General features: G+C 51.6%; 4 protein-coding genes across 4 annotated transcripts in view; 1 reads left to right on the plus strand and 3 right to left on the minus strand.

The window, feature by feature from the left end:
* Position 1: 1 nt before the first annotated feature.
* On the minus strand, positions 2 to 5799 carry LOC120953061 (tonsoku-like protein). Its single transcript, XM_040372737.2, has 4 exons — positions 5596 to 5799; positions 2270 to 5507; positions 1995 to 2197; positions 2 to 1195 (listed from the first exon to the last, which is right to left on the minus strand). Exons 1-4 carry the CDS (start codon positions 5612 to 5614, stop codon positions 27 to 29), a joined length of 4629 nt encoding a protein of 1542 aa, XP_040228671.2. The 5' UTR covers positions 5615 to 5799; the 3' UTR covers positions 2 to 26.
* Positions 5800 to 6191: 392 nt separating this feature from the next.
* On the plus strand, positions 6192 to 9438 carry LOC120953064 (deoxynucleoside triphosphate triphosphohydrolase SAMHD1). Its single transcript, XM_040372741.2, has 6 exons — positions 6192 to 6771; positions 6843 to 6930; positions 7005 to 7091; positions 7153 to 7601; positions 8788 to 8983; positions 9056 to 9438. The coding sequence occupies exons 1-6, from the start codon at positions 6536 to 6538 to the stop codon at positions 9374 to 9376; spliced, it is 1377 nt and encodes a 458-aa protein (XP_040228675.2). The 5' UTR covers positions 6192 to 6535; the 3' UTR covers positions 9377 to 9438.
* On the minus strand, positions 7611 to 8741 carry LOC120953067 (multiple coagulation factor deficiency protein 2 homolog). The gene is made up of 3 exons (XM_040372745.2): positions 8259 to 8741; positions 7915 to 8177; positions 7611 to 7848 (listed from the first exon to the last, which is right to left on the minus strand). The coding sequence occupies exons 1-3, from the start codon at positions 8429 to 8431 to the stop codon at positions 7658 to 7660; spliced, it is 627 nt and encodes a 208-aa protein (XP_040228679.2). The 5' UTR covers positions 8432 to 8741; the 3' UTR covers positions 7611 to 7657.
* Positions 9439 to 9481: 43 nt separating the features above from the next.
* Positions 9482 to 12774, minus strand: part of LOC120953066 (heparan sulfate 2-O-sulfotransferase pipe) — a 126366-nt gene continuing 123073 nt past the window's right edge. The window contains exons 4-5 of the mRNA XM_040372744.2: positions 10558 to 11117; positions 9482 to 10464 (exon numbers count right to left, since the gene is read on the minus strand). Coding sequence (XP_040228678.2) covers positions 10140 to 10464; positions 10558 to 11117 — 885 coding nt within the window. The 3' untranslated portion in view covers positions 9482 to 10139. The remainder of the gene's footprint in view (positions 10465 to 10557; positions 11118 to 12774) is intronic.

Below are 12774 nucleotides of genomic sequence, written 5' to 3' on the forward strand. Positions count from 1 at the left end.
TATCTACAACGAAACAAAGCGCATCATTAGCCCACCGGATCGGTGCTGAGCGTTACCTGTAGCCCGTTGCCTTCGTGGCGCCGCGTGTACGATTGGCCCGCCGGCCACAGCGAACGCCACAGCTGCTCGATCACGGCGAGTAGTTTCGCGTACCGCTGCTCATCATACCCGTGGACGGGCAGAATCGCATGTATCTGCTGTGGATAGCGGCCCGTCGGGCTGTGTTCCACCGATCGTATCGATTCGTCCGTTTCCAGATCCACCCACAGCTGCACGTCATGGTCAAAGCGTACCTCTTCTAGGCGAAACACTGCCCCAGCGCAACACCGCAACAGGGCCACAAAGGAACGCTTCGTGAGGGCAACATTGTACGATAGGTCGAGCTGGGTCAGTGCGGGACAGTTGGGTCCGAGGGCGGGGAAGAGTGAGCCTTCCAGCTCATCGTCCGACAGCCGACAGTTGGTGAGGTTTAGTACACGCAGCCCGTCCAACCGTGGCCGCTCGGTCAGGGTTTGCCAAAGCTTCGGCTTGAAATTATCACAGTGCACGGGAAGAGACCGGAAGTATGCTTCCCGCAGCACACCGTCGCCTAGCTGCTGTAGCAGGCACGCTACGGAGCGTTCGGTAAGCTTGTTCTCAGAGATGTCGAACGTTTCTAACCGGCTCACATCAATGCAGGGCGCATCGGTGGTGCTGAAGTGTGTCACATCGGTCGAGCGAATGCGCAAAACGCGCAGCAGGGGTAAATTGCTGCACAGTCGGGCGAGTGGGACGAGTGCCGCATCTTGCAGTGGGTTGTGGCTAAGGTCCAGCTCGGTTAGCTGTCCTCCACCGAGTGGTGCTGCTGCTGTTGCTGCTGCCGATGTGCCATCGGAGGGGCTCTTACAGCCAAAGCAAAGCATCTCGACACTCCGGCTGGTGAGCAGATTCATCCGCAGCCGCAATACACGCAGCTGCCGACAGGCGGGCAGGTAGCGCACGAGCGTGCCAACGTCATCGTCCGTGATGCCGTTCATCGACAGGTCCAGGTGGTTCATCCAGTCCTGCTGAAAGAACGCCACTGTCAGCACCATCGACAGTACGTGCTTGGGGGGAACGGGTGTCGCCGGAACGGTTTGCGCAAAGTCGGGCTCGATCGTGATGATTTGATTGCGGTTCATCGTTATGAGGCGCTTGCGCAGGTCTTTGTCGGTTTCTAGAAAAGGATGAAAGGTTTCATTATTACAAAAAGGTTTTATTTTGAAAGCAAGTCTAGACACTAGTGATGGGAGCTCGGAATCAATTCCGGAGCTGGTTCCGTTGGTGGAATCGATTCCGACTCTGGAGCCGTTTCCGGAATTGACTCCGTATCCGATTTCGATTTAGTAATAGATTCCGTAGTTAAATCCGAATTAGGAATTCCGGTATCATAATCAGGTTTGGAATTAGAATTGGTTCCGGAATCAAAATCGGCTCCAAAATCCGAATCGATCTGCAAATCCCAATTTGCTCCGGAAACGAAATCAAGATTGACTCCAGAATTGGAATTAGCTCCGGAATGTGAATCAGTTCATGAATTGAAATAAGAAGTTTCAGAAGCCATCAATCAATCCGAGAATCTCCTTGAGAATGGATCGTTTAAAAGTAAATTTGAATTATTTGCGGCTATCAATACGTAACATCATTGGACCTAAACGCCTATTCTTATGGAGATGCCGAAACTAACTCCGATTTCGAGGCCGATTATGATTCCGGAATCAATTCTGATTCCGATTTCGAAGCCCATTCCGATTCTGAAGCCGATTCCGAAGCCGATTCCAATTCCGGAGATGATACTGAAACCGATTCCGATTTCGGAGCCGATTCCGGAGCTGATTCCGGAGCTAATTTCCGAGCCGATTCTAAAATCGATTCCGGAAACCGCTTCCGGATCGACTACCCGGAATCGTTTCCACAAAACTTTGGAGCTAGCCTACTAGACTAGATTCCCATTTCATCACTACTAGACATCGTACCTAGCTTGTGTTGTTCGCAATACTCTTCGTAGTACTCCTCCAGATCGATATGTTCCCAGCCGGTAATTTGGCCGTGCATTTGTAGCACACCGTCAGTGGAGGCGCTCTGCAACACTACGTTCAGCGTGTCGGAATCGAAGAAAGAATTCACGATACAACCCTCCGCTGGCTTCAGATCGATAATTGGCCGTTTCCCATGATTCCTGCGGGTTGGAAAGGAAGGCATTAATGATTTCATTCCTCCATATCCGTCCCTAAACTCGTTCGATACTCACATTGCATACTGCTTGGCGACAGCTTTCCGTAACCATCCAACCGTTTGTGTGGTAAAAATAAGCTTCTCGTCGTAGCTCACCCGATACACTTCACCATTGTCCAGCCTCACCTGTATCGTGCACTTCTGCGTAGCGTCACGCAACGAGGGCTGCGTACGGCATTCGCCCGTCTGTTTAATCGGCGTCCTGGCAGGGGAGCAAGTAGTCCCCGCCGCCTTTGGCAGTAGGTTTTCCTTTTCCTCCAGCGAAGGACTAGCAACGCGCTGGAAACCCGCCTCGAGCAGTGACGTTTGATGTGTGGAAGATCGCCGACCGTACAGCGAGCGTGATTCGTTCGAGTTTCGGCGCGATTGTGTGCGCCGGAAGCTTTTGGCTGAATTGTTCATCAGCACGTTAAAAGCACTGCCCTTGCTATTTTCTTGCTGCGATCGTTTGTCGTGCGAATCGGGCTCCACCTCGAATGGATCATCATCGTCCGAGTCAAGAAGAGAGTTTAACCGCGCCGTGGGATCGCCACCCAGCTCGACGGTACGACTGGTGGCCGGTAGGGAGGACGAAGATTTGCTCCGCTCCAAACTACCACCGACCAGCGCCGTACGCTGCAGATCGCGTATAACACGACTCTTTTTAGCCGACTGCTTCATATCATCGATCAGCCAATCGTCCTTCTCGTCCTCCTCGTCGTAGTATCTACACGCTGGACGTTTCTTCTGCGCGGAGGTGGTAGTAGCCTTCGGCTCGTCCGCGAGATGGTTTTTGCGCATCGCTTTCATGACGCTAAGGTACTCAGACACACCGGCAGATGTTGATTTCCGTTTGATTACGGCACGATGCTCGCGATCCTCCTCACTGGGCGAATCTTCTGCACTCCTGTAGTGATCGTTCTCATCGTCGTATATGACGTTCCGATGCCTGGACGATCCGCCCACCTCACTGACGTACCCGGAAGAGTTGGTGCTAGTGGCTGGCGTCAGTCGACTCGATCGCGATGGAGATATTGCTGACGGCGGGATGGATGCTTCCAGATCTCCGTTTGAAGTGTGTCGTCTCGTCCCACGACCGACGGTGCTTGTAGGTTTCAAAGCCGCTGGTGGTGAGACGGTAATGGCCGCCGCATTAAACTGTGCCACTAGACGCTCCCGCACATCATTATACTGTTTCGTTTCGGCACTCATCAAAGGTGCCTTTAGCTTTTCGTACCATCCATCCAGCATGCTTAGGGCGGTTTCCCCGTAATCGTTCCGCAGCGTTGCGTTCGCTCCACGATCTAGCAGCACCGTAATCACACCCAAGTGCCCGTTACGGCAGGCGTCGTGCAGTGGCGTAATCCCTTCACAACTCGTACCACCCTTATCGTTTATGTGTGCACCACGATCGAGCAGCAGCGCGACAATCTCCGCATGTCCGTGTATGCACGCTTCGTGTAGCGGGAGCCACCCAGCATAGTCGCGCTCGTTCACCGGATGGCCCAGCTGGAGCAGCTGCTCGGCAAGCGTTTTGTTGCCGGAGATGGCCGCCTGATGCAGCTGCGTCTCACCCTTCTTATTCCGGCGCACCGTAAACCGTTTGCCACGCTTTCTTCCCCTCAACGATGTGTCCGCTGCGGACGCGTTGTTCAAATCTTCGCCGATCGTGAGCGCAGGATCACCGTCAGATTCATCGGACAGATCCACCTCCAGATCGATCTCATCACCCACGTCCGGAGTATCGTGTTCCGCGTCCGCTGCTTCCTCTTCCTCCTCGTCCACGTCGTAATCTGCCAAATCAAGCGATTGGTTTGCATCCGGCAGCTCTTCACTGTCCGGCTCGACGGTGCTCGACAGTTCGATACCCTCCGCGATCGCTTCCTGCTCCAGCTTGTCCGCCATCAAATCCATACAGTTGGCACGCAGCAGCTTCACAGCCCGCTGCACCGGCACTCGCTGCAGCTCGATCGAGTTCAGCTTTTTGCCTTCATCCTTCGCCTGCAGATAGACGGTCTGTATCGTGAAGAACGATTGCTTCTGTCGCTCGTACAGCTTGGCAATCTTCATCAGCGTGTGGTACGCTTCCTGCGGCTCGTGCGCTATGATGCTGTGCTCCTTCCACAGGTACTCCAGCGCCTGCTCGTACTGCCGGTTGTCGATGTACGTTTGGTAAAGGCTCACGTAGCACGGCAGGAGCTGCCGGTCGGCCTCACCGTTCGCTTCTGCGCATTCCAGCATGCGTTTGTAGTAGTCGATCGCTTTGGTGAAGTTGCGCAGCTTGCACGCCCCATCACCCATCCGCTCGTACAGCTCCTTGCGCCGGGCGTAATTCGTCGCATCGGTTGTGATCAGCTCATCCTCCATGCGGCACATGGCGACGAGCACTTTTAGCTTGCGCGCGATCCGCTTCGCATCACCGGCAACAGGTGTCTTGAGCCGGTAGGCACGCTTCAACGCTTGCCGCGCACTCTGGAAGTCATCCATGCGAAGGAAGAACGTTGCCATCAGCGCTAGCGTTTGGCACATCTTGGCCGCACGGCTTGGCAAACGCGATGCAACCTCCAGGCTTAGGTTGAGCAGGCGCAATGTTTGACCACAGTGTTCGCCCCCGTCGCCGGGTGCCGGGTTGATTTCGCACCGTGAGCTGCACAACGCCATCGCGTTGTAGCACGTGTAAAGCAGCTCGAACAAGTCCGCTTCCTTCGCCAACCGTATCGCTCGGTCCATCTGCTCCTTGGCACGATCCGGTTTGTTTTGGTAGTCGAACGTGAGTCCGAGATTGAGATGCGCACGGGCCTGCATGTTGATCAGTTCCGTTTTCGATAGCACGCGCTTCAACTCATCACAGATGGAAAGGGCCGTACGGAAGGACTTTTCTGCCTCGGCCAAATCTGTCTCCGATTCGGCCGGTTTGCCCAGGCGCTGGTTCGATTCCGCCCGGGCCAGATAGACCCGCCCAACGGTAGTGTGCGCTTCCTGCAGTGCTTTCGTGTTGCCTTCCCGCTGGGCGGCCCGCATGTACGCGTGCACGTTGGTGAGCGCTTCCTTGAACTGGCCTAGCGTGCAGTGCATCTCGCCGACCATCCGGAAAGCGAGCCCACGGTCCATCGGTTTGTGCAGCTTCTCGTACGCTTTGGCCGCCAGCTTGTACTCGTTCAGAGCGCGCTGATGCTCTTCCCGATCTTTGTACAGCTCGCCGAGCAGCAGGCACGTTTCGGCCAACGCACCATAGTTGTCCTCGTTCGCGTACTTGACCTTTTTCTTCAACAGTTCTAAAAGAAAACACAACAAACACCAGCAATCAGCCGACAGTGCCTTCCAGGGGCTGGAACGCCGATACAAGATCAAATAAGAACTTACTCTGCTCACGGTATTCCATCGTGGATGGTGGTAGTATTCACAATTGAAACTTAAACTAGCATATAAATAAAACTTTCAGTTAACAGTAATAAAACAAAAATACATGTACAATCTTGGAAACTGCGCCCGGCGACACAGGACCCGCGTAAATCCTCCGCTCCGATCAATCTGCTGGAGAAACGTCAAAATTCAAGCGCGCACAAATAAAGTGCGTGAAAGTAGCCCGCGCAGCCGTTGGATCCTGGTAAGGGGCTACGGCTGCTGTCAGTTTGCGGCCTTCGACGCCGTAGGAATGTTGTTTGGTGTGTGGTTTCATAATTTACATTGCGATGAAAAACGGGAAACAATGTAGCAATGTGTAGACAAAGAAAATTGCTTTCCGAAAATAAAGTCGATTGTGCAACCAGTTCCAAGAACCGGTCTTGAAATCCACTCGAGTTTCCGCCCTGCTGCCCGTTACCTAGCAACACAGACGACCAATTATTCAATGTTTACGTTGGTTGACAGCAGATTGGTAGTGGGCTGGGTTTTCGGAGGGGCTGGTGGGTGGTGTGCCTGCGTGTCCACGGGGTATTTATTTACAAAATCGCTTCCAGATGACATTTCCCCGTCCGTGAAGGCGATGGATTATCGGGCACGGCCGCGTGATTTTCGGTGCTAGGCTGTGAGGAACACAGAAAGCCTCATTGTTTCGGGTTCGATTCGTCAGCGTGGAATTGTTGTTCGCCTTGTACGACGATGCGGGCTGGTCAAGTGTGCTGCGGTTGCTAAGGTTACGGAGCCCGCCCGCCTGTTTTTGGTGTTGTTATTATCGCCGTTCGAAGATACGGTGAGCGGGCAATCTTGACGCCGCACAGGAAGCACAAGCAGCGATAAGCTATCGAAGAGCAGTTATTGGAGGGGATAAGGAGCGACATCAGATAAAAGCACGATCGTCAGAATGCAGCCGTCCACGGTTCGTTGCGGCTCAGCGGGAATAGTGCTGCCGATAGACGAAATGGAGCAGTCCGAGCTAACGGTACCCGACGCGGTTTACGGAACATTTCGATTGCCATCGTTTGTACGGGCGGTGACGGAAGCGCCCGAGTTTATGCGGTTGAAGTATTTGAAACAGTTAGGCGTATCGAATGCGGTGTTTGGGACGGCTCGGCACACCCGATACGATCACTCGCTGGGGTAAGTACGACCAAGCGCACACGAAGAAGGGAATGTGCACTAATATAGTTCCGTTTTTTCCGCTTCTCCAGAGCATGCTACCTGTCCGGAAGATTGCTGGACGCGGTGAACAAGACCCTCAACCCGCCCGTTACCGAGGACGAACGAAAGTGTGTAATGGTAAGTGGAATTTTCGGACGGAAAAGATAGAAATCCCGTTTGGGTTCATGTGCGGGCTGCGTTTTCCATTACAGTTGGCTGCCGCCCTACACGACATTGGCCATGGGCCGTTTTCCCATCTGTGGGAAAAGTTTGTCGAAGTTTACGGAGCACCTTGGCGGGTAAGTGGGTTGTGAAAATGCCCCTTGAAAAATTCTTTCAAATACCCGTTTCATTTTGCAGCACGAACGTTCCTCGGTGGAGCTGGCGCAGCGTGTACTAGATCGGCTGGAAAACGTCTCGGTAAAGCAAATCGCTCTAATCTGTGCGCTAATACGAGGCGATGCAGCCGACCTGTTGACGTCGGATCGCCAATTCCTCGCGCATATCGTTAGCAGCGATGTGGACGTCGATCGGTGCGACTATCTGCAGCGCGATGCACACCACGTGCCGGGGGTGATTGAACCGTCGCGACCGTTCCGGCAAATGTTTGATCGCGTACGGGTCGTGACGGTGGAAGGTAAGGCCCGGCTCGCCTACCACTGGCAGGACTATCCGCTGGTGTACGAAATGGCCTGCGCACGGCAAGCGTTCCATCGGCGCTGCTACCAGGACGTGGAGGTGCTCGGTGCGGAGCTGATGATGCTGGACGTGATGCATGAAGCGGAACGGGCAGGCTTTCGGTTCACGCGGTAAGAAGAAAACCCCCCCTCAGCTAGCTTTGTACTATACTAGTTTGTTTAACCTTTTATTTAGCTTTGCTTTCGGCAGGAACGTCCGTAGGTGCAGCGGCGCGCTGTCCGGGCTCATTCGGGCTGTTGTCGACCGTAGAGGGTTGCGTTTTGGGATCGTTTAGATTGATGGCATTTATGTACTCGGGATAGTTTAGCAGCCCATTCTTGTCCGTATCGGCAAACTCGATGAAATCATCAATGACCTCTGGAAAGGTGGCAAAGCACACATTTAAAAGAGATTTTCTTACATGTGATTACATGCATTCTTTACCAATGATATGGTTGAATTCGTCATCGTCCAGCAGCGGTGCACGATCATCGCCCGTCTGGGTCGCGGCACGATCGATACCGTGCAGCTGACCGTCGGATTTGCTGTGATGATGGGTGGCCGCGTGCAGCATTTCCAACCCATCGAGATTGTCGTTATTGTCCGAATCGTGCAGCTTGAAGTAGTAAAAGTTTTTCTCGTCCTCCGACATTTCCGTCAGGCTCTGTTCGCCGATTGGCAATCGCTTCAAGTCATCTTCCAGATGGCTAAAATGAAGCCGAAAGGAGGAGGGAAATCGTACGCCAAATTTCGGGGCTTATTTACGGCTAGCACTACCACACACTTACTCTCGCTCCGGTTGCAAATGCTCGTCCAGGTGATGTTTGTCTGCTTTGCGGCTAAACTCACCCCCCGGATGATGGGGACCCTTTGCAGCTACGGTAGGAACGGGGCCGTGTAGCAGGGTAGCGCACAGAACGATGGAGTGTAACAGAAGGCTGTTACGGTACACGAGGCTCATGCTAGTACCGTTAGCTCGACTTTTATTTTGTTCAACACTTTCTAAAGAGAACTAAATGGCTGATGGGGAAATGTTTGTAATCTATTGAACTGTTTGCATCCTGGCGAACGGGGTTTGACAGTTTGCTGCACTTTATTATTGTTGCTTCCTTGCGTATCCTTGTGCATGCGCAATGGCAGGGATGCTGCGTACCAGAGCGAACCAGTGTTGCCAGTTGATGATTTGGATTTTAATTTTAATTTAAATTTTAAAACAATTTAATTTATTTAGTATTTGTTCATTAATATTAAGCATGAATTTAAAATTAATTCCATGCTAATCCTTGTTCTTCTTTAAATGGTATTTCTCTCTCACAGTGATGGAACCAGTGAACCACTCTCGAAGGTACACAACAAACCGGAGCTGTTTAGGTATTTAAACGATAATATTACCTCAGAGCTAGCCGCTAGCAAGCTGCCCGGGCTCGACCGAGCCAAAGCACTCATTGCTCGCTTACAGAGCAAAGATCTATACAAGGAAGTTATCCGTTTTTCAATCGACATGATCGAAGAGGTAGGTGCAGGTGCCCCTAAAGTGCACTAACTGGCCAATTTTTAACTCCAATTTTCCATTTCTTTTCCCAAGGTGAACAAATTCAACCACCAGCAGGGAAAACCCATCGTAGCACAAGCCTTCCGCTACGTAAAGTCTACCAAGCAATGGTTTGGTAGCTTCAACGTTACCTTCTACAAGCCGTCACCAACAAAGGGTGATGATGATGATGTGGCTGTCGTTTCCCTGGAGGAAGCACGGGACCTGAACCATAGTAATACCGTAACGGGCGAATCGGCCGAAGAGATTAAAGAGTATATTATTTACTGTACCGATACGAACCCGGCAGTGCACAGTGCTGCCCAGCAGTACTTTGCTAAACTGCGCGGCGGAAGTGCAGCGAAGGAAAGCTAGTCCGATGTGTATTATACGCCCTTCGCCCTGTTTTTCACTATCGTTTGTGTGAAATGTTAAATTATTATTTCGTTTTGTTTTGTTTTGTTTCGTTCTCTTCTTTCTTGAAGTATAAATGATGAGGCTTTTAGTGTTCCCGATACATGGTGAGCATTGGTATAGAATTACCTCAGGAAAAACAGGAAACGCGTACATCACCCATTTTCAAAGATTTACATATATTTATTTTAGTTCGAGCGTGTGTGTGAATTGATGTGAACCAAAAAAAAAAAAGCAACAGAAAACAGAATTTCAAGAGATATATTAAAGGTTCGGTTTTTTTCGGAATTTCAGATTTAAAATTCGGTTTTATTTTCTTTCCTTCCTAAAGCTTCAAGTCAAAACATTCGAATAGCACAGCTCAAAGAGCCTTTCTCAACGTTGTTGTAAATTTAATATTTATTTTACACATGTTTCTTCTGCTAACGACACAAAACAAATACACCACCGACGATGCCGCGATCTTCGCCTCCCGCGATCTCCTGGCTGATCGGTGGATTAAACCTTCTTACGCCGCTCGATGATGGGCCCCTACACGCTAAATGAATAGTTTATACATAAATAATGATGCTGTTGTGGGAATGTTTCAGTGTGTGCTTAAGGGAGTGGGGTGTGTGTGTGTGTGTTGGCCAGTTGGCCATCTTTATTTCTTATCGTAGCTGCAAAGCACCGGCAGTGCTGTTGGGCGCGGCGCGCGCGCGCGTGCCATAAAAGGAACACTTTTTCATTTCAGTGGTACCTGCGTCGCCAGGTACTGCTTGTAGAGCCGCTGCTTGCAGAACTGGTAGAACTCGATTTCCTTGGTGAAGTTTCGCCGGACCAGATTCTTGATCTCCTCGCTGACCGGCGGCTTGAAGTTGTTCTTGTTGATCTTCTGCAGCACGTTCACCTCGTTGAAGTAGACCGAGCTGGCGCCGCTGAAGAATCGCGGCACGTACTTCTCCAGCACGGTCAGCGTGGTGTTGAGGTCCTCGAGTACGCCCACCACCGCGTACTGGCTTTCGACCGCGTACTTGGCCCGCTCCAGCGCACCGGCACTGTTGAAAGGGCTGATTGGGAGAAAGTAAGCAGCAAAACAAAAACAACAGTTAATACATCGTGCCACGTGGTCAGTGAAAGGATTACGGGAGAGCTATACTTACAGACACTCTTCACCGTGCCCGCAGAAGAACAGTGTCTGCCGGCGGTGGTCCCCGATGCCCTCGTGCACCGCGTTCTGCGAGTAGGTGCACTCCGGGTCGCCCTGCAGAACGCACGTCTCGAAGTCCTTCTTCAGCCAGCGCGGATCGGGCAGCGGCAGATCGGGGAAGGCTTGCTTGCGCTCCACGTAGTACCAGGGCGCCCGGACGTAGTAGTACCAGCTGATGATGCGCTCGACCGGATCGCGCACCATGTTGACGTAGATCGGCATCGGCAGGCCGAAGCGGGTAAAGTTCGTGTAGCACACGTGCTTGACGTAGACGGAGGGCACCGGCAGGTCCATCACCATCTCGGCAAGCTCCTGCTGCCGCTCGGGCGCCAGTCGGATCACCTCGAGCCGCTGGACCACGTCCCGGTGGAAGGTGTAGTCGTTGCGTACGGCTAGCCGGCGCAGCAGCTCCATGAACGTTTGGCTGCCGACCTTCGGCACGCGGTTGAAGAAGATGATCGGCACCTCGGCCCGGCGCGTGTTGTTCAGCTCCGTCGCTTTGAGCGTTTGCATCTGGAATTGGGGGAAAAAGGGGTTGATGATGAAGAACGGGGTTTTTGTTTCTGTTTTGTTGTCGAATAGAACGAGCTTGAATCACAAAAGGGGGGGGGGGGGGGATTTGCAGAATTGGGTATCTGCAGAGCGAAAGTATGAATATTTATGAAGCGAAAGAGAAATGGCAAAGACAAATTCCATCTCGTTCGTGACAATAATAGTATGGTGGGTAAGGTAATTGTTGCTCATCAAACTCTGTGTGTGAGTCGAACGGCGGGAAAGGGACACCAAGAAGCACCGCTGGGAGATTTGCATAAAAATTAACAAAATACCTCGTCTCACACGTTCCTCCTCAATTCGGAGTCGTTGGGGTTTTTGGCATTGAAAAGGAAAGCATTGGATTGTGGGTTTTTTTTGGTGTCATTTTAACAGCATTTGCGTGTTTGTGGCGCTTTGGAGTAGGTCAGTTGGACGAAGAAAGTCATTGAAAGTCAAGATCATTGGCGTTAACGTTTGGAGGAGTTTAATGGAGAAGGATCAATGGAAGTTATAATTAAAGAAAACTGAATTTTGTTTATTGTACTTTCCTTGTGCGCTTTAATTTTTCATCCTAAATCCCATCACTTAGTGGATTTAAGGTAAAAAACACCAAAGTGGATTAAAGCTACATCAAAGAAAGCATTAAGATAATAAACATCAAGGCCCCCCCTAAACACAAGTAGGCCATGTGTAATCGTCCGTGTACGTGCTTATGGTCGCACCTCATGAGAAGCGAGAAGTCAACGTGTCTTCACGTTTAGCCTGTGTTCCTCTGTGGGCATTCTTCCATAGTTCAAGCCAAATAATGATTTGCTGGCCGCGTTTGAAGTGATAAAGCGTCTCCATTTCCAGATCCCCGCCCCGCAAAGGGAAGGTAAGCCTGCACAAATTTTCATCTTTTAATGGACATTACGGGTGAGCTTTGTTTCGGGCTGCCCTCTTTTGAGGCTGTTTTAGTTTTAGGTGCAACTTGAGGGTGGAGCCCAAACCCGGAAGGAGACACGATTTGTTATCACCACCTGTGCCAGCCCCCTCCCCCTCTCGCACAAATGGACACATGTACACATCTCAAGATTGGAAGAAAATTGCCAGTTTTTTTTGTTGTTGGTTCTCGATGACCTACTTCCCGGGGCTCCGCGAGCAGTTCGCTAGGCGTGAGCCCTTGGAAGAAGACAAACATTTCGGTAGAGGGACAATTTTGGAGTGGCACACCGGGTGTAACGGGCCCATAAAACGGTTGAATTATGGCTGCACGTGTCAAAATCGTTTGCCAACAAAACGATGGGAAGTGTGGAGCGCCCTTTGTGGGATGGGGCCAAAGCTTTCCCCCCTCCAAGTGCTGGTGTAACGGGTGTAGTAAGCAAACCTTGCTAAACGATTCCTGCAATGGGGTGGGATGTGTTTTTTTTTCGCTCTCTCTGTCTCTCTGTGCCTTCTTTCGCGTGTATCCTGTGCCGTCCGGGAACGGGGGCCCTAGACTAGGATGCATTTATTGTCTGGGGCGCAGGCATCGTTGTTCCCGCTAAATCTTTGGCGACAACCGCGTGCACAGAAGCAAACCAACCCAACCATGCGACGGGGAAGAGACACACACACACACACGCTGTTCGTGTATGTAAAGTGGCACAACATCTTG

This window comes from Anopheles coluzzii, chromosome 2 (genome assembly GCF_943734685.1).
Source record: "Anopheles coluzzii chromosome 2, AcolN3, whole genome shotgun sequence".
Classification (NCBI taxonomy): Eukaryota; Metazoa; Arthropoda; class Insecta; order Diptera; family Culicidae; genus Anopheles; species Anopheles coluzzii.